At 48.9% G+C, this 19,718-nt stretch overlaps 2 protein-coding genes across 11 annotated transcripts in view; one reads left to right on the forward strand and one right to left on the reverse strand.

Moving 5' to 3' along the window:
* Window positions 1–13,093, forward strand: part of CPSF4 (cleavage and polyadenylation specific factor 4) — a 14,695-nt gene extending 1,602 nt beyond the window's left edge. Inside the window, exons 2-9 of one of the 10 annotated variants that reach the window (XM_019635336.1) lie at window positions 1,016–1,066; window positions 2,829–2,981; window positions 5,200–5,295; window positions 5,693–5,786; window positions 7,232–7,356; window positions 7,487–7,559; window positions 8,773–8,837; window positions 9,208–9,277. In XM_019635336.1, the coding sequence (XP_019490881.1) occupies window positions 1,016–1,066; window positions 2,829–2,981; window positions 5,200–5,295; window positions 5,693–5,786; window positions 7,232–7,356; window positions 7,487–7,559; window positions 8,773–8,815 (635 nt within the window). In that variant the 3' untranslated portion in view covers window positions 8,816–8,837; window positions 9,208–9,277. Of the gene's footprint in view, window positions 1–1,015; window positions 1,067–2,828; window positions 2,982–5,199; window positions 5,296–5,692; window positions 5,787–7,231; window positions 7,357–7,486; window positions 7,560–8,772; window positions 8,838–9,132; window positions 9,304–12,141 lie in introns of those variants that run through there. The other 9 variants (XM_019635335.1, XM_019635329.1, XM_019635330.1 and 6 more) reach the window with 9 other exon arrangements.
* A 759-nt stretch (window positions 13,094–13,852) lies between these two features.
* The window catches only part of ATP5MF (ATP synthase membrane subunit f), an 18,597-nt gene continuing 12,731 nt past the window's right edge, over window positions 13,853–19,718 (reverse strand). Inside the window, exons 2-4 of the mRNA XM_019635345.1 lie at window positions 16,111–16,218; window positions 14,764–14,880; window positions 13,853–13,987 (exon numbers count right to left, since the gene is read on the reverse strand). Of these exons, the coding sequence (XP_019490890.1) occupies window positions 13,959–13,987; window positions 14,764–14,880; window positions 16,111–16,218 (254 nt within the window). The 3' untranslated portion in view covers window positions 13,853–13,958. The remainder of the gene's footprint in view (window positions 13,988–14,763; window positions 14,881–16,110; window positions 16,219–19,718) is intronic.

Raw genomic sequence — 19,718 nt, forward strand, 5'->3', positions numbered from 1 at the left:
ATCTTAGCTGTAGAGGGCAGTGTCACTGGCCCTCATATGTGGGATCCGAACCGGGGCCCTCTGGCATCCCAAGCGAGCTCTTAACCATCGCGCCACTCGGCCGGCCGGCCCTTAACTCTCTTTTTTGTGAGACTTTTCAGACTCTTTGAAATGCAAATGAGTGTCACCCAGGACTCCCAGTTCCACAGCCTTAAGTCTCTCCCAGCAAAATATGCCTGCTCCTGAGGAACCAAGGAATCTCTTGCAAGTTAGCAAAAAGAGACATGAAAGTGACCTTCAGAGATGCTGTCTGTAGGTTTTCAGCAATTCTGAAATGTCCCCTGATAGAAAAAACTGTTTATGAAACCAGGTTTATTCTGATAGCGGGAGAATTCCTGGGCTCATTGGGACAGCCTGTCCCCTGAGCCCACTGAGTTCCATTGCACTCACTCAGCCTGTATTTTCTTCCTCCCCTCATCTGAACTAGCTGCATCTGTGGAAGCAAAAGACTGCTCCTTTAACAATTGTGTGTTGGTGCTGCATATTAAGAGCAGTCCTACTTCTGTGTCTTCGATTATGCTCTTCCCTCCCAAATAGCATCTCTCTGGAGCCTGTCCCTCCTCAAGAGTCCACATTCACTTGTGTTTCCTGTGAGATCATTCCCTCCCTCTGCCTCATGTTAAATTAGCCCTCTGGAATGTCCAAGCACAGTGTAATTAATTTCTGTGATCTTGTGCTCCATCCTTCCTTCCCCCACACACTCTTAACTCCTTGAAAGCATCTTTATTATAGGAGGCTCTCAGGACTGAGTAATGACTACTCTCAACAGTATGCCTTATTTTACAGGAAATGACTAAAATAAGCAACTTTTTTCTTGCTTGGTTTGGCTTTCCGTTTTTTTTGCCAGTCTGTTACCTGTACCATGAACCCTTCATGGGTAAAGGCCAGAAGGGCTCCCTCCCCCATCTTCAGATGTTACCAGTAGCAATCTTACCTTGCTTTGTTTGATGCCTCTCCTATTCTCTCCTGTCCACAGAATCGGGGGCTGCTGTCTGCGAATTCTTTTTGAAAGCGGCCTGTGGCAAAGGTAAGAGACCCCTGGTTCTCTGGGGGATGTTCCTCCAGAGGTGCCTTCCACCACCCTACCCCCTTGCAGATTCGGAGGCCATCAGATCTCTAGTTTACATTGCTTTCTGCAGACAAACAATGTCCCTAGATGAAATTGTGGTTTAGATATCCTAGGAACATGATGGGGTGTTCTGCCTGAAACCTAAAACACAGGACGGACCCTGGCTCTGACTCGGCCTTCTCACCTCACTTTCCCTGTGGCCACAAGCTGACCTATGGCATGAACAGAGGCCCCTAGCACTGAGATGCTCAGGAACTTTCTCAAGATCACAGTGAGTGACTGAGCCCAGTGTTTGAACCCAGGCCTTTCTGGTTCTACATAGTCTACATAGGCTCACTGTCCTCTGTGTCCTCTCATAAAAAAACCCATGATAGTCTGTCTCGTGGAGTCATGTTCATATTAATCAGGCCCCAAAAGAGGCTGCATGAGCCAGACTATCTACCCATGAATTCATAAGAAGTATTGCTGGGTAGGCCCTTACATACCATATATAGGTCTGGGCATTTTTCTTCCTATAAGCAAATTTATTTGGAAACTAAATTTTAATCACAAGCTTAAATAGGGAGCACAGAATTAGAGCAAGATTGTTTTTTATGACTGATTTTGGCAAGTTTTGGTTCTATAACTCAGCCATTTACAACTGAAGCAATAGACCTACCAGGTCGATCAACCTGGTTGACCTCTGGCTGTCTAGTTGGAACATCATTGCCCCTGGGCTCCTGGTTTCATTCCCACGTCCTTACTTGGTAACTCTGCCTTTCTGACCTGCCACCATCTGTTAGCAAGCTGTCCTTAACACAGGCAATATAACAGTCTCTTTGTAAACTAATACAGTAGCCACTAGCTACGTGTGGCTATTAAAATTTAAGTTCATTAAAATTAAATAAAAATGCAGTTCCTCAATCACACTAGTCACATTTTAAGTGTTTTATAGCCAAGTGTGGCTACTGGCTGCCATACTGGACAGCATAAATATAGAATATTGCCATCATTGCAGAAATGCAGGAATGGGATGGGTCTAGATCTTTTCCAGTCACAACCTCATTCTAGTCAGGCCTTCCCAGTAGTCCTGCCAGGCCACTATTTAGATATATGACTTTCCCAGAGTATGGCTCTGTCGCATCTGGATGGATAATCACTCAGGCCCTGCTGCAGAAGGCAGACCTCCCCAGTTTGTATACAATGCATTTCTTTAATTCTGTACTTGATCTTCTTAGTTCTTGGAGGCTAAGTGGGCACCTTTAACTAAAGATGGAGCCCGCCTAGAATCCAGGCTTCTAGTGGTCCTCTCTACCTTCTATCTTTTAGGGCTGTGTTTCCCAAACCCCAGTCTTTTTTTAACTACTTCCTGTAATTTTCACCATGTCTGTGTACTGCTGGAACCATTCTTTAAGAAATAAACTCAACAACCCCCGCCTCCAACATATCACCCTTAGGCTTGTTAAGCCTCTTATAGTAATATCTGTGAAATCATTATTTGATTTTAGTTAGATTTTACCAAAACACATTAAAATACATAGCTATTTAAACTTAAAATGTGTGCCCATGTCCTGCCTAAAATCACATTGCCTTCTGCCAGGGACATCCACCACCTCCTAGGACATGCTGCTTTCAGGTGCTTCAGGGAGGTGTGGGGTGAAGGCACCTTGGCTCCCCCAGGCCCAGTGCCCCTGGGCTCAGTGCCGCATCTCTTCTCATACTCCCATCTCTTCCTTGGCAGGAGGCATGTGCCCATTCCGCCACATTAGCGGCGAGAAGACAGTGGTGTGCAAACACTGGCTGCGGGGGCTGTGTAAGAAGGGGGACCAGTGCGAGTTCCTGCACGAGTATGACATGACCAAGATGCCTGAGTGTTATTTCTACTCAAAGTTCGGTAAGGCAGTTGGTAAGGTGTGTGGCCAGGCCTCTTCCTCCACCCAGACGCCCAGCATCAGTAGCCCTGGGGAGGCTCTACTGAGAACCAAGACCCAGCGGAGTTCAGCAGCTGCTCAGGACCCACAGTATCTGCCATCTGCCATCTTTCCAGCTTCAGATGAGAACCTTAGGCACTGCCCTACAACCTCAGCTGGCCCTTCAGTTATGGGAAGTTATAGTTATTCTCTAATAATCCCTACATCTTTGTAGTGCTTCAGTTTTTTGAGTGCTTTCAGGTTCTTTGGGAAGTTGAGACTAATGAAGGTCTCCCAGTGGGTGAGTGAGCAGTGCCGAAGCAACCTCCCTTAAATCAGCTTCTTCTTTCAGCGTGGCGACTGATTGTCCCCCGGGCCGAGTTGGTTCCTTCTCTCTGGGAGTGTCATCCCAGGTAGTAGCTTTGTCTATCCTAAATACCCCTTAAGAATAGCAGGTCTGGGGGGCTGTTTTCTGGTGGCAAAGAGCCCTTTTTTCACCTTGAAACTGAGATTGCCTTGATCCCTGCTTAGAGATCACATGGCCTCAGCTGTCCTGAGTGAACTGCATTGAGAAGTGGGGACGGGCTGAGGGCGGTGGGCTGGCACAGGGCTTGAGCTGTTGTGCTCCGTGGTGGCACTAGACCCCCCCCCCCCGGCTTTTTGCTCTGGGCGAGGTTGCCCAGGAATAAGCCCTGTTGGTCAGGACAAGGGCTGGCTCTGGCCCCAGGACTGCCATCCCCCAGCCCTGTGTGGGGGCCTGGCAGGAGGTTGGACGCCTGCCGTACTCTGTGTGGGCCAAGGAGTACTGGGCCTGCCGCACACTTTCAAAGCACTGTTGTCAGAGGAGATGTTAATTATTTCAGCAGCCCAACAGGCTTGGCCTGCTGGCTTATTAATGATAGTTGTGGCTTTTTTTGTAGAGGCAGCACAAGCTGAGAAGTCAAAGCACAGTCAGAAATAGGACTCAGGCTTCCCAGCTCCCCACCCTCTCTTCCTATCCATGGCAGCACTGGAACCAGCACTGGAAGGAAGCAGTGGCTTCTCCATTAGAGCCTTCTCCCATCTGGCCCCAAAGGTGGGAGTGAGCCCTCGTGGGCAGACTCTCAAGGGCACCTCTACAGGCTGGCCTGAGTTCCCTCCTTCCCCTGTAGAGCCTGTGCTGGTGCACACTGTCTGCAGCTTCTGTCACTTGTGCTACAGGTGACACAGGTGAGGGGTTCCCCTTTTAGGCACTTAAGAGACAGTGGTGAAGAGGACAGACCCATTCCCAGCCCCATGGTGCTTTTACTGTAGTAGCCCAGGGGACAGGCAGCTGGTGAGACGAAGAGAATTGTTCACGATAAGTGCTCTGAAGGAAATAAACAGTGATGGAACCATATGAGGAAATCACCTTTAGGCAGAATGGTTGGGAAGGCCTCTGAGTAGGTGAGACCTAAGCTGAGATCTGAAGGCTAAGTAGGGGACAGTCTTGGGACAACTAGGGGGCCAGTGTGGCCGGAGGGGAAGAAAAGACTGGGGAGGGTGGGCTAGACCATGTAGGGACTTGTGGGTCTGGGAAAGAGTTTGCATTTTCTCTGATTGGCCTTCATGTGTAACGTGGATTGGAAACGGCAAGCATGGAGGTGGCAGAACCATAGTTGGGTGAAAGGTGCTGGTGGCCAGCTGGGCCGATTGCTTCTGAGAGGAGCCGTCATAAAGGCTTTATTGTGTTCTACCACAGGACCCAGCCTTGAGTTCCCAAATCTTCCCTACTTTTGTCCTAAAAGGTAGACTCCTCAGACCTTTCCCATCCCAGCTAGTAGATGCGAAGAGCTGATCCCTGTAGAATAGTAATTTCCTGGCTTTAACTGGTGCGTTTGCATATCTGGGCATGTCATGGTACCTGGGACACCCCCTTCGGGTAAGGGATGGAGCCATGAGTTACTTGATGAGTATACACCGTGTGCCTGGCTGGCAGTGTCATTGACTCTCGTGGCAGCATGGACACATGTGAGGGGAGGACCTTCACAGCCACGTACAAGTCAGGAAACAAGCTCAGACCTCTGCTCTGAGTCTCGGTTCACCAGGCCAGGACCAGACTCCAGAACCACCTGGCCCTCTTTGCCACACAGCGGGCCCCAGCCCTGGGAGAAGCCGAGGTGGGTCTGGGTCCAGCTCTCCCAGAGCTGTCCCAGGTGGACACATGTCTGGATTTCCCTGCAGGAGAGTGCAGCAACAAGGAGTGCCCCTTCCTGCACATCGACCCCGAGTCCAAGATCAAGGACTGCCCTTGGTACGACCGTGGCTTCTGCAAGCACGGTAGGTGTTGTAGTGGCTGGGCCCCCTGGCAAGAGGCCAGTCCTCCCTTCTTCTGCCCACATGACCCTCTGCCTGTCCTGCCTGTTCCAGCAAAACCTGGTGTTAGGCATTTGGGGGCTAGTGAGGCTTTTTCACACCCTCAGTTCATTTGAGCTTGCCAAGGCTTCTGTGTGGGCTGCATTCTCTCTTGCATTTTTGATAAGGAAACTAGTATTTTAGAGAGGGTGTTTCCTGCCCACTGTCCCCTATGAATAAGAGGCAAAGCCAACATTTGAAGCCTTACTCTTGTTCTCTGCACCCCAGGCGGTGGTTTGGACAGGGCTCTGACTGACAGAGGGTCACGAGGGTGTCCCCTGAAGAGGGGATGGTCTGAGTGACCCAACGCTTGGCTCCACAGGTCCCCTGTGTAGGCACCGGCACACGCGGAGAGTCATCTGTGTGAATTACCTGGTGGGATTCTGCCCAGAGGGGCCCTCGTGTAAATTCATGCAGTGAGTAGCCAGTCCCTACCCCCCCAACCCCCACACCACTCATGCCCCAGGCCCTGCTGTTCTCTACATCTTTCCTGAGTCTAATTGGGCTTTGGTCACTTGGTGGTGTCAGCATAGTTCCTGGGACGGGTGGGGATGTGTGGGAAGGGGACCCTTGCTGCTTCCTGAGCCCAGAGGTGGCTCTGCCTAGACCAGCACTTAACCTTTATTGGGTCACAGCCAGCTGGGAATCTGATGAAAGCTATGGGCCCTGTATTCCAGAAAACTCATGCCCACATAGCCTTATATTTCACTTAGGGCCCTCAGGTTAAGAACCTGTGCCCTAAAAGACAGGAACTACAGTTTCAAGGCCTCCTGTATAGAGGTGCTGAGCTTGGGGTTTCCCATATGCTAGTTCATGTAACTCTCACAAGTGTGAGAATGTCCTCTTTCACACATGAGAACACTGAGGCTCAGAACTTAGCCACTGGTCAGGTTTGCATGGTGGTAGGTGGTGGTACCTGGTCAAAGGCAGGTCTGTGGGCCTCTGAAGCCGGGCTCTTGCCCAGCAGTACTCAGTGCTCCTCTCCTCGGCCTCAGTGCACATCTGTCACTTTGGGTGGTTGAGGGGATAGGGTGGCAGTGGGACCAGAGCAGTCTCCCCGTCCTGTGCTGCCTCCATATGCACTGCCAACACCTGTACAGGAGCAGTGTCCTGGTTGCTGCCACACAGTGGGAAGGTGGCTGCTGACCTGGTCCTGCTCCCTAGATGAGAGCCCAGGAGCCCTTAGGTGGCCCAGGGGTTCCTGTTTGTGAGGCAGGCAGGCATGTCCCCTGGGGAGTCTGTGTTGGCAGAGGATGTCTGGCACTTTGGGACCCTGCGTATTGGAAGGGGGTCCCATGTGCAAAGCCCCTGACGGAACAGGCTCGTGCCTTCTGACAGTACCGACGCTTAATCACTATCTTCACTATTTCCTGTAGGATGTATGATTTTCTGTCTTCCGTTTCTAACCTGAAAGCTGCTTAGTGAGGGAATCAGGGAAGCAAAATGAAAGAATTAATCTGTGCACTGTGGCAAAACTGTTATGGATTTTACAGCTCAGCTAACAGTGTTACCTTTTCAAGATTTATATATACTCAAGAAAAACCACTAAAGCCTTGTTGTTATTTGGTCCTAAAAGTGATTCAGTTTTCTGTAGTTTACTTTTAGATGGGTAGATGGTTAATTATTTAACGTGGTATTAAACTTTCTGTATCATGAATTATAAACTGAAGGAAATCATACAATTTCTGAAGAAATGTATTTATTTACTTAAACTAATTGTGAAGTTGCATTTCAAAGTATGACCTCACAATCTTAATTTATCCATAGCAAATCTGACTATATATGGTTGCCAACATTTGGTTTATAATTTAAATATTAAAAATTTTAAATTAAAATTTTTTTCCTTCGTTTCTCTGAGAAGCACTCTCCCCAGGTCTCAGCCAGGTGTGGCAGAGCTGGGTCTGAGCCCAGGTGTGTCAGTTCTGTTCTCCCCACTGTCCTGTGGCCTCGGGGGCAGAGATGAGCCAACAGCCACGCCATGTCCAGGTGCTTCATGTTGCTCTGTGCTTAGAGACTAGACTGGCTGATTTTCCTGGGGCCGTAATACTGCCCGGCCTAGCTCCTCTTTCATCTCTCCTTCTTTTGTTCTCGTTCCTTCTGGCTGCTGGGTGACCAGCCCTCGATTTGAACTGCCGATGGGAACCACCGAGCAGCCCCCACTGCCGCAGCAGACGCAGCCTCCGACAAAGGTACCGTGTCCTGGCCCCTCCTCAGCACCATGGCACTGCCAGCCCTGGCAATGCCCTTGCACAGAGAACTCAGTGCCTGCATCAGTGCGCAGTCTGTCATAGACCCAGCTGGAGACCCTGTGAGAGGGCTCAGGAGGAGGCGCGACAGGAGGGGAATCACCCTGAGTTCCCGCAGAAAATTTATGGAGCAAAGCAGCTTGCATCTCCCTCTAGAGATGGAGGGCTGTCTGCTGGAGCCGAATTCCCACTTGGCTTCTCTTCCCTTGCCTGGCGAGTGCCTTGGCAGCTCAGCAGTGCCTACCTCGAGCCTACCTCAGGAGCCAGAGTGGGAGGCAGCATGGGTGCCACGTCTGCTGCCTGCTCTTGCTTCTGGTTCAGACCCTTCCCTTTACAAATGGGGGAACTGATACTTGTAGAGGGAGGGGCTTGCCTGAGGCACCACACGGGGCAGGAGCAGATCTGGTAGCAGAACTGAGGCTGGCTGGTTCTCTGGCCAGTGCTGTGACCGCTCTGTGTGGATGTTCCCTACTTACTGTAGGGAAGGCTGGGAACAGGGCTAAAGGACCAGCTGGCTCCAGTTTTCTAGACAAGGGGTCCTACAACCCAGCAGTTGGCTGATTCAAGCAGGAGGAAAGAGGAAAATGCCATAGATAAATGGGAATCTGCAGCAGCCCTCTGAAACCAAGGGTACCCTAGATTTGGTTAAGGGGGTGGGGAGTTGCAGATCCAGAGGAAGGGCTGGCCAGTGCGCTAGGCAGGGTCTCAACAGGCTGAATAAACCCGCCTACTAATCTTGAAGCCTTACCTCTTAACCTGGTTGGACTGAGCCCATTGCCAAAGCCCCACCCAGCCCTCCCCAGTGCTAGAGGCTGAACAGCCAGGTGGAGATATGCCGCACTTGCTGCACTGACCCCCTCCCTCAGGAGGTTGTGGGGCAGATCAGATGGAATTCCTTGTCAGCAAAGCTGAGAATTCCTGGGTGTGGGTGCAGCCATGACAACCTGGGGTTTCTAGCTCAGGGTTCCTTCACTAATGGGGGCCAGAGCCAGGAACCACTTGGTTGGGAGCTGGCCTTGCTGTCCACTCCCCACCCTAGAAGCCCCCATCACCCTTGCTCACATGACTCCGTAGTGGAGGGCCCTCTCAGCCCCTAGACCCCAGGTCAGCATGTCAGCCTCCAACTGTTTTTCTGTGACTGTTGCTCGCCGTGTAGGCTGCTAAACATCTGGCTGAACCAAGCGTTCATCCTGACCTGAAGCTAGAACCTCAGAAACAAAAGTAAGGCCTGCTCATGCCCCCGCCCCACTGCCCCAGAGACCTCCTTGTCTCTTTGGTGTTTTGTTTTCTTTTATTTTTCGTTTCTGTGTGTCTGCATGGTATTTTTCGGGCAGCAGCTCCTACCATCATCACCAGATGTTTCTTTTCTGCCTGCTCTCCTGAGCGGGGCCGCCATGGAAGCCCTTCTTCCTGCTGGCCATGTGGGAGCAGTCCTGCCCTCTTTTTTCCCGGCCCCATTGGTACTCTGCGTGCACGTGTTTTCCGCAGTAAAACCGTGTTGTGTAACTCTTTCCAGCAAAGTAACAATCCGCCATTACAAAGGTCGTCCTCCTTGATCCAGTTAACGAGTCAGAACTCTTCTCCCAATCAGCAGAGAACCCCGCAGGTCATCGGGGTCATGCAGAGTCAAAACAGCAGTGCAGGCAACCGGGGACCCCGGCCGTTGGAGCAGGTCACCTGTTACAAGGTGAGTCTTGGGGCTAGGGAGTAGAGAGGGGTCTTCACAGTCAGTGGCCTTCATTCCCCAGATAGTTAATTTTGGAAAATGAAAAATCTTTGTTTTTGCTGATTATAAAAGTGGGCCACTCTGGTGGGCTCGAGACCATCTTATCTCCTTTCACAGCACACCAAGGCAGGTGAACGATTAAACAGACGCTGTTGAAGGAATGGAGAGCACTTGCAAAAAAGGGAGGGAAATCTTTCAGAGGCTAGGGACAAAGTGGAAGCACAAATCCAGGGATGAGAATGAGCCCTGAGGCCTCTGGTTGTCATCAGATCCCAGTGGGCACACTCAAGGGAAAGGGACAAAGCTTTAGGCCCACACAAAGAAGAATCAGAATACCCTTCTTGCCCCCTATTCACACACACACATACATAAAATAGAACGCTCAGGGAAAGGGTAACTTTTAAAAACCCACTAGGAAACTTGTGTGTCATTCTTGGCTCTGGATGGGAAGGGGTAGGGGCAAGTCCATTGAGAGTTTATAGTCACTAGCAGGACCTTCCATGAGTTTGGGCCTGTATCATGCCCTTGGTGAGAGCTAAAAAGCTAGTTTTCTAATCTAAAACAGCCCCAGATGGATGGGCTCTTGGCATCTGGCTCTCTGAGGAATTTATTTGTAACCCACGTCACACAAAATTCCCAGTTAGAGTTCCAAAGAATGAGTTCACAAAAATCACAAAACATAGAAGGAAACAAGCACCACCAAGTGAGTTAGCAGAAACAATTTTACAAAGACTAGACTCAAAGACTTCAGATCGGGAATTGTTAGATCAAATACAAAGTTAGTACATGCTTTTTGTAAAAACTTTTGATGATATAGAAGTGTTTAGGATACAAAGTGAGTGTTGCCCTTACTCCCCCCCTTTCCTAAAAGAGCCACTTCACTCAGTGTGTTCTGTTCTCATGTTTTTTGACTTTGGTACCCCTTTACCCTCCAAAACCCCTATAGAGGACCCCACTTGGAGAACTGCTGTTCTAAACTTCTATTCACATACGCACAAGGATAGGGCCCTAGTATGTATAATAGTCTATACTCTTTTCTTTACAATATATCATAGATCTCTGTATCAGTGTATGTAAATCTAATCTTTTTTTCAGTGACTGCATAATATAACCACAATTTATTTTACCAGTTCTCTATTGGTAGACAATTATAGTTTTTGCTGCTAAAAACAGTGCTGCATGTGGCACTTAGACATTTGTGAGCTCTTGTCTGAGGAGGTCGGTAGCATGCATGCCTACAAGTAGAAGGTCCGAATCCAAAGGCATATACTTCAAATGTTCATGGAAAAGCCCATGGCCATCAGATCCTCAGTGAGCACCTACAGTGCCAGCTCTGCTGAGAAAACAGGCTGCTGCTGCTCCTTCCTGGGAGGGGTTTGTGTTCCTGGGAGGGGCAGGTGCCCAAAGTGCACATGGATTCAGGCAAGACCTCAGATTTTGGAGCCTGAGCCCTAACAGGTGAGGAAAGCAGAGAGAGGAGGGTGTGAAGAAAGTGAGGTGAATGGGGGTGCATGCACTGTGCATAGCACACAGCTTCTCACCAGTCTGTTCTCGGTACAGTGAGCAAACTTAGGTGTCTGGGGAAGCGTAGCTGTTATCTTGCCCCCCCTCCCCCACAGCAGGACTCCTCAGCAGGGCTTCTGTGACACAAACTCTCCTAAGTCCTGGAACCTTACTTAGAAAGGTGGGGCGGGGACCTGCCAATCTCTTCTTACCAGAGGTGCTTCACAGTTAATATTAAAGACACCTGGTGGGAATCCTGGATTCCTCAAGAACGGCTGCGGAGGCTGATGGACATGCCAAGTGCCATGAACAGCCCATGCAGTCCCTCCCTCTGGTCATCACATCAGCCAAAGGACTAACTGGCAACTCTGTAGGACACTTATCCACACAAAGGTCACAGATCAGACATGGGGACGGCAGGGTCAGGGGAAGAGCGGCCAAGAGTTCTGGGCAGTGACCAAGCAGAGCCCCACATTCCCAGCCAGAGACTGGGAGGGCGCAGAGTGGGTGCCCCTACCACCTCTGGACCCCTCGTTCAGTACTTGAGGCTGCCATTTGCTTCTTTTCTGAGAGTTCTGCTTTTTGAGGAGCAACAAGAAAGAATGAGGGGAAGCTAAGGCTGGGACTGGATAATCAGAGCCGGGACATATCAGGGTTGGTGCTAGATTTTTGAGAGCACCGGGTTTTACTGGGTCTGTTCACCCAAGTCTAACCATTGTCCCATCTCTCTGATCCTGTGACTGAAACCTGTCCCCAGGGGTAGTTTAGGTAGGTGTGCAAGAGCCAAGAGGGAGAACCCCGGGTGCAGCCTACCCTTAGTGTCCACAGCAATGAATCCCCACGTTGGGGGAGGAGCCTCGTGGCTTCTCTTTGTTCCCTCATGTCTCCAAGGAGTCCCAGAATGGTGCCTAGAGGTAAGTGACTGGCCAGCCATGCACAGGGGCTTGGTCCCCAGGCAGGTGAGGGAGCTCGGTGCCATGGGCTTCTCTTCAACCTGCCACTCACTGAGAGCCCTTCTGTGGGCAGGCCCCAGGTGACTGCCAGGCAGGAGCGCCCTGCTCTCAGATCACCCGCTGGCCACAGAGAAGTTTCTCTTCCATTTGACAAGTTGTTGGCTGCAGTTTCTGTGCCACCATACCTTCTGGAGCTCCCTTTCCTCATATTTGGATGAAAATCTGTACCACTGAGAATTTCAGAGTCCCTGTTCTCAACCTGTTATTTGGTGGGCGCTGCCTTAGTTGAAAACTGCATTTGAAACCGTGTTTTTTGTTTTTGTCTCCTCCCTGCTCTTCCCAGTGTGGTGAAAAAGGACACTACGCCAACAGATGCACCAAAGGGCATTTGGCCTTTCTCAGTGGACAGTGACAGCAGCTGGAGCCAGCTCAAAGCAGCCCAAGGGCCCTGTTGTTGGGGACCACTCCAGGCCATCCTTGGGAGCGTGCATTTAACTGTTTAATGCCAGTGTTGGTGTAACTCTGGCTGGAGCTGACAGGCAGGCACACTGGGGTTTATCATACTGAGGGGCTACGTCAGTTTCCCTATCATTTTGCTGTATTTTATTTTTTTTAAATGGGACATGTACCCCAGCTCTGTCCCAAGTCAGCATCATGTTTGTCTAGGCATCAACACTTCCTGTCTGGAACTCCCTGACCACCACCCTCTGGGGAGGGGAGGAAGTTGTGGGGAAGGGCTTATGCTAAGCACTTGTGTGTGAAAGACAGCCCTTCCCCTTGGGGCCTCATTAAACACCAGTTCTCAGTGACTCCAGGGGCTGGTGGATCATTAAAACTGTGGCCAGGTCATGCCTGCTTCCTCCATGTCCTGCTGAATTCAGAAGCTGTGCCTATCAATGTGATTTGAACGAGGCAGCCCTTCAGGGCAAACTCAAGTGAGCTTGTTGCTTAGCCTGGCCCTGCTCCAAGGTGGCAGCAATTGAGGGGTGCAAGGCTCTCATGTGTGAGGGTCTTTTTCCTCTGGGCTTATTTTCTTGGGGTACCTGCTTGACAGTGTTTAAGGTATACCTTCAGCTGGAGCTGCAGACCACACTTTAGATGACGCAGTCCCTCTCTGCACCTACCTCCTGCCCCATCAAGTGTCTAGACTATCAGACAACTTTGGCCTATGGAGACCACCCTGTCCTGAGCCTGGAAATGTGAAACCATCACCTGGAACCTGCTGGGCAAGTGGGCCTATCCAAGTTCAATTACAAGGACAATTTTTATGAAGTTGATTAAAGCTTGTTTTTTAAGCTATGTCTCATTACTTCAGGGACTCCATGCCAAGGAGAGGGCCTTGCTATTGGCTGCACTAGCTGCCTGGCATGAAACTTTGATATTGGTACCCACTTGTCCCCTTTCAACAAATGTACATCTCAGGAAGGCAACTGATGCTGCCAGCGAAAGAAAGGTCTTTTTACTGGCAGCTGGAAATGTCTGGAAGCTTGGCCTTTGGAACAGCCACCTGGCAGGTCTTTGCATCTCATGTTGGATGATATGTCGGGTCTTCTAGGAGGCGCCACGTGCACCCCTTAACAAGTTCTGGCCTTCACGTCACCTTCCTGAAGACCTTTGACGAAGGGTGAGGAAGAGTGCTGGATACAGGAACAGTTGTGAGCTATCAGGGCCTGTGCTTTCCCTCCCTGAGATCATCCCACTGAGCTTCCTGGAGACAAGGTAATGCAGAAAGATTGGGGAGGGGAAGGCATTCTTGGGAACACAGGGATTCTGATTTATACTGTACAAGTTTCAGCTGACAAAAGGCCCAAAGTGCTTAGGACACTCAAGGCCAAGAGCAAAGAAACGACAGGGCAGTGCTAGATGACACCCACCACCCTAATGAGCTGGGAAAGATCCCAAAGTGGTGGTGTAGGGAGTTCATCAAAGGTTCATGGCTCAGCCCTGGGCTGTCTAACAGTCCCCCTTTGGGAGTGGTAGAGTAATCTCATCCCACCTTGTGCACGGGGAGCTCCTTGAAGCGCAGGGAAATGGCTAAACCAGTGAAGCAGCCCAGAAGCGGTCAGCTCATCTTTTATTATGTGTCAACAAAGGATTCAGGGGTACTGGGCAAAAGTCATGGTCAGGAATGCAGAGTGTGTCCTCCACACTGAGCCCTCTTCAGTGGTACTTGCGTCGCCGCTCATGCTCTGAAGTTAGAAAGGCAAAATGTTAAATTTCTTATGCGGTACAGTGAAAGCACACGATGACAGGGAGGGCAGCAGGCTAAAATCACATAAAGCCATCCTGAGAATTCCTTTCAGGAAATGACCCAGAACCTGCTTGCCAGTGTCTCAGCAGAGCTGGGGACATGAAGGCACTTCAGATGCTCATCTGCCACCTGACCAGTCTTTTCCTTTCCATAAGGAACATCCACTCAACCAGCCCCCGAGAACCCGTCCAGTCTTTCAGCGTTGCCCCGGATGCCACAGACGGGCAGGGGGCTGGACACTGTCAGAAACAGCCCATGAAATCAGTCAATGGCTATCAATGACACTGTTCCCACCCAGCATCTCCCACCAGACAAGCTCCTCTCAGGTCTCAGGACCAAGAACAGCTACGCTTTTCCAGAGCACTGCGCAGAAACCGGATTGTACCCCTCAGCCTATTTCCCTCTGCACTGGCTGCTAGGAAGACGAAGCCAAAATGTCCACCAATCTTTCACAGGGCCGGCAGTATCTTACAGAATGATTCCTAAGTATTAACCTTTACCCCAGCTTCAACTTATTTTTCCCATCTTTATTTTCTCTTTGCCACAATTTTCTCACTTAAAAAAATTTCCTGTATACTATACGAGTATTCTGACAAGTCCCTCCAATTCTTCAGCTATCAGTATAATGATGGACTTCTAAATCTGACCATGAACCAATGCCATCCTCTCACAGGAAACCCCACTGAAGGCAGACACCAACAGACAGACACTCACTGAGTTCCTTGTAAGAACGGCAGTAGTTGAAAAGCACATAAGCTGCCAGCACCATAGAAACCCCAGCGACGCTCCCTTTCTTCACATTGACATACTTGTTGTAATACCGGTAATAACCTGCAAACAAGAAAGGAGGTCATTGCCCTGCTTTGCTGGGAATGCTTCGCACAAAGTGGAGTCTGGCTGAAATATATGGACCCAGTCCTACTCTGGCTCTCTTAGCCAGTCACCCTACGTTGACTGGTTGATAAAGGGAAAAGCACAAATGCCCCACAAGCCCAAGACAAACTGCTGCTAGGCCCACCTTGATACTGCTCCTACCCTTTGACCTTGATCTTGTAGACTGGCGCAGCCTGTTGGCCTTTGATCATACCTCACAAAGCCCTGGGGAATCCCCTTACCCTAATTCTGACCAAGAATCCAACCCCCAAAAGGGCCACTTGGCTGTGGCCGTCTGGATCAGCCTGGCCCTCAGGGAGAAAGAAGGCTTCATGCGTCTGTCTTTACTGGGTACGCCTACCAGTGAAGAAACAAATAGTATCTGCCCTCTTGGGACTCAGGGCCTAGTAGATAGAAAAAGAATGAAATGATCATAGAAGGCCATATTTTACAACAGTGAGGACTGCCATGAAGGAGCACTGCACTGAGCTGTGAGCATGAACAGGCCACATTCACCTCCACGGAGGAGTCAGGAACTATTATAACAAGTGTGGGGAAAAGGCAGAGTATTCTAATCTGAGGGCAAAACTGAGGAAAGGCCTCGGCAGGAAGAAACATGACACACACAAGACTGCCACAGGGTGGCCAGAATTAGAAAGAAAAACAGGAGAGCCCCTGAAGAGGCTGGAGATAGCACAGGCCCCCACGGGGTGATCTGGGTCTTTATTCCTAGAATGATGACATAGGTTCCACAGGACTGATCTGAGTAGTCGTGCACTTTAAAATGCAGACCTGGATAGACCACTTCAAATATTCATCATGGAAGTTTTCCCTGGCAGGGAAATAAGTACTATATTATAGACTGATGTCTACTATGTTTCAAACTCATTTTCCTCTTAAAACAGTTTTGTGATGTAAAAATGCTCACAGACATTTCCGTTTCTTTAAGACAAAGGCAGTGGTACCGATTCCCAGCAATAGAAAACATTTTCTTGGCTGAAATATCTCAGAGCCAGGATTTGAAAGGACCAACCAAACGTGGAAATTCAAGGGCTAACAATCTCCTTGTCCTCTACATAACTTACTGGTCTGAGACAAGGCTTTTACTACCCAAATTAATTCAGGGCAAAAAGAGGCCTGAATCCCCAGAAGTTTGCTTTTGTTTACATATGTCCATAAGGCTCTGACCTCTTTGAAACGCTCCAGCAATGCCTTTAGGGGTGAAATCTCGCATCATTATCCACTTTGGCAGCTCCCCTATTTTGACATCCATGAGTTTCTTGTCCTTCATTGGTACTGAAAAGCAAAAACACACAGACTTAAAAATCTCCCAATAACACAAATAGCATCCTTGTGTGTCACTTATTTCAACCATTTAATAAAAGGGCATTTGATAACATCACTACATAGAGGCTGAACATAAGTAGTGATAAGAATAAGTCACACCAAATCACTATTTTAAGTCATAGTCTACATAATGGCAGAACTGCAGTGACAGCTTTATTAATAAACAGGATTTTGAATACAAAGCTTGCAGGGAATAACTAAGTAAAAGAACTAACCATGAAGAAGAAAGTGATAAAGTGGAGGACAACAGAAAGATGACTGCAAAGCTAATATTTACATTACATATTTTAGCTCATTTAATCTTCAAAGCGAGTATTGATGCCTTTTTTTTGTAAGGTGGTAGGGGGTGGGTTGACTCAAAGTTGGGCAACTTGGCGACGGTCACACAACAGGCAGGCAGTGCAGTCAGCACTAAGGTCCTCATGCTCCTAAAGCCAATCTGATTTCTACCTCTAGCATCCTAGCTGGCACCACACATGTCAAATGACCGTAAAAACTGCTCCAAGTGATCCAATGGGCCCCAGATTATATTTCAATAAGAGTCTGGGTACAGGACAGGAAGAGCTCCTGTTTGAGGCCATACTATAGTCATCTCTGGGTTTAAGAGTAAAATAGGAAGGGGACCAGGGAGAGCCTGAGAGGAAGAGGACCTGTGAGTGCCCAGATGCTCATAAGGAGGGAAGTCACCCCTCCCCTGTTCTCCCCCAGAGCTCAACTTTTCTTTTTTTTTTTTAATTGGGGAAGGGGACCAGCCAAGTTGTTCTTCAGTCTTAGTTGTGGAGGGCGCCAGTCGCCATCAGGCAGCCCATTGGCAGCTCGTGGGCTCTAAGCTCAAGGTGCTGTGTTCAATCTCAGTTGTGGGTGGGCGTAGCCACCATCCCATGCGGGAGTCAAACCAGCAGCCTTCTTGTTAAGAGCACACACTCTATCCAGTGAGCCATCCAGGTGGCAGCTCAGCTCAAGGTGCTGAGTTCAGTCTTAGTTGCGGGTGAGCATAGCCCACCATCAAACAGGCAGTCTTGTTGTTAGGAGCACGTGCTCTCACCAGCTGAACCATCCTGCTGTCTGTTGGCACCCAGCAGGGGTTCAGCTTGGGCGCTGCGTCACTGGCCCATGTAGGAATCAAACTGATGGCCCTGTTGCTCAGAGCTCGCGCTCTTAAGCTAACTCTTAACCAACTGAGCCACTCGGCCGGCCCCCCCAGAGGGCAACTTTTAAAAGCTGCTTCATAGGAGTCTTCTTCAGGGCAAGGAGTCAAGAGCTATTGTCCCTTCTTAAAGATGACCAACCACAGGAGGAACCAGACTAAATTACTCCAAGTTTCTTCTCCGTTTTGGGGATCCACGGAAAGACTCGCTCCTTAAGGACCAGCCTCAAAGAGTCCACTGAGGGGAGCTCCCACAGATTTCCTGACATCTGCCAACCCTTAACAGCAGCTTCCAATCTGCTACAGGTCATCTGGAGAAGCAGACACTTGACCTTGATGGACCTAAGACTTAGTGCTTGTCAAGAGGCCACAAGTGACAGGTAGTGGCATAAGCCTGACTTGCATACATGGCTTTAGGGTCGTGGTTTAGGCTGCCTGTTCCAAAGAAACTGCCCCAACCTTCCATCTAGATTCACCCAACAAATATGGAGCACCTACCACATGCCAGGCAGCGTACCAAGCACTGTGGATACAGCACTGACAGCAGACAAGAGCCTTGCTCTCAGGAGCTAACCATTTATTGGGGGAAGACAACTATCTCATATCCACTCATCTTCCCGAGCTTACCACACTCCAGCCAAACCCCTTTGTTTCGCATATGCAACAGGATTATTTTCACCTGAGTGCCTTTTCATTTGCAGTGCTCCTGGTTCATCACAAGGCTGTCTCAACTTAAACATTATCTCCTAAAAGGCCTCCTTCCCTGCCCACCTTCTCTCAAGTGCTAGCACTTCCTTTCTGTATAGCCTCTGAGCTCCAGTTTCCGCATTTGTAAAATGGTTTATTTCAAGGATTGAATGGGAATCTATGTAAAAGCATTTGGAACAGTGCTCAAAACTGTAAACTGTTATTGTTGTTGAAATCTCATTAAGGTCTATGTGAAACAAACAAAAAAAAAAGGAAAAGGGTGGAGAAAATGGAAATGGCATATAAACCAAACTTTAGGCCATTTTAAACATACAGGAGTTCAGGGATTAATCTTACCCTTTAGTTCTTTTACAAACAGAGAACTATAATTAGTTTGGTAATATTTTTGAAATGTGACATAGTCTCAAATGAATTTGAGGATATATTCCAAATCTCTATTGGAGAGTTTAATGTCAATAGTATTAAGCTCAACACCACACAATGTCATCTGAAAATGACCTTCACTTTTCTGTCACCTTGCCTGTGCTATTTTTAGAAAAGTTTAACAAGTATACATCTTACATCCCAGGTCTGTCATCATTTGCAAGATCATCAGGCTTTAAGTCCAAGGATTACTATACTACATTTCTTCTTGAATAAGAACATAGTCAGTACTTTGCCACATGCTCAAAGCCTTTTTGCATGCAGCAAGGAGTACAAACATGCCATTCTATTGTAAAACCAACTCTGGCTTTAAACATGATGTGGTGGGGACTGGATGATGAAGGTATAGATGGGACTAGAATGGCAGAATGTTGCTAACTGTTGACACTGGTTAGTGAATACAAAGCACTTGTTACATTATTCTGTCTTTTTATTTGAACTCTTCCATAATAAAAAGTTTAAAAGTGCTTTTAAAAAAGAACTATATTGGGGGAAATGTGCAAAAGAAAACCAGTATCTTAAAGTATTTTTTACTGGTATAAGGCTGGTGACTCAAAAACAAAAAGTCAGGCCACTTCTGGGCCCACTGAAGCTATTTTTTTTCACATTCACACAAACCATGAAAACACATTCTTCTTTCTCATGACCATATTCAGGGGCTGTCATGGTGCCTTGGCACATCACAGGAGGGAAAAAGCCAACAATTTGAAATTTATTTTCTGTACTATGAAGACATTGTATTCATATCTCTGTACTATAACGACAAGAGTGTCTCCTTAACCAAAATTAAGAAATTTACAAGCACAGAAAAAAATCATATTAGCCTTAAGGAGAGCAAGTACAGCACCACTGCAAAACTCCACGGGGCAATCAGGTTCATCAGAAATGTATCTACACGGCCAGCCGAGTGGCGCATTGGTTAAGAGCTGGCTTGGGACACCATCTCTGAGCATCAGGGCCCTGGTTTGGATCCCAAATGGGGGCCAGTGACACTGCCCTCTACAGCTAAGATGGTGAGCAACAGCTCGACCTGGAGCTGGGCTGCCATGAGTCACCGGCGACGGCGTAGGCTGCAGCCCCTGCTGCAGTGGGCTGCCATAAGCTACCATGTGTTGGCCGGCAGCCAGCATGAGCGGCCGGCAGCCGATGTGAGCTGCCAAGAGCCGCCATA

Source organism: Hipposideros armiger, unplaced genomic scaffold (genome assembly GCF_001890085.2).
Source record: "Hipposideros armiger isolate ML-2016 unplaced genomic scaffold, ASM189008v1 scaffold_21, whole genome shotgun sequence".
In the NCBI taxonomy this organism is placed as follows: domain Eukaryota; kingdom Metazoa; phylum Chordata; class Mammalia; order Chiroptera; family Hipposideridae; genus Hipposideros; species Hipposideros armiger.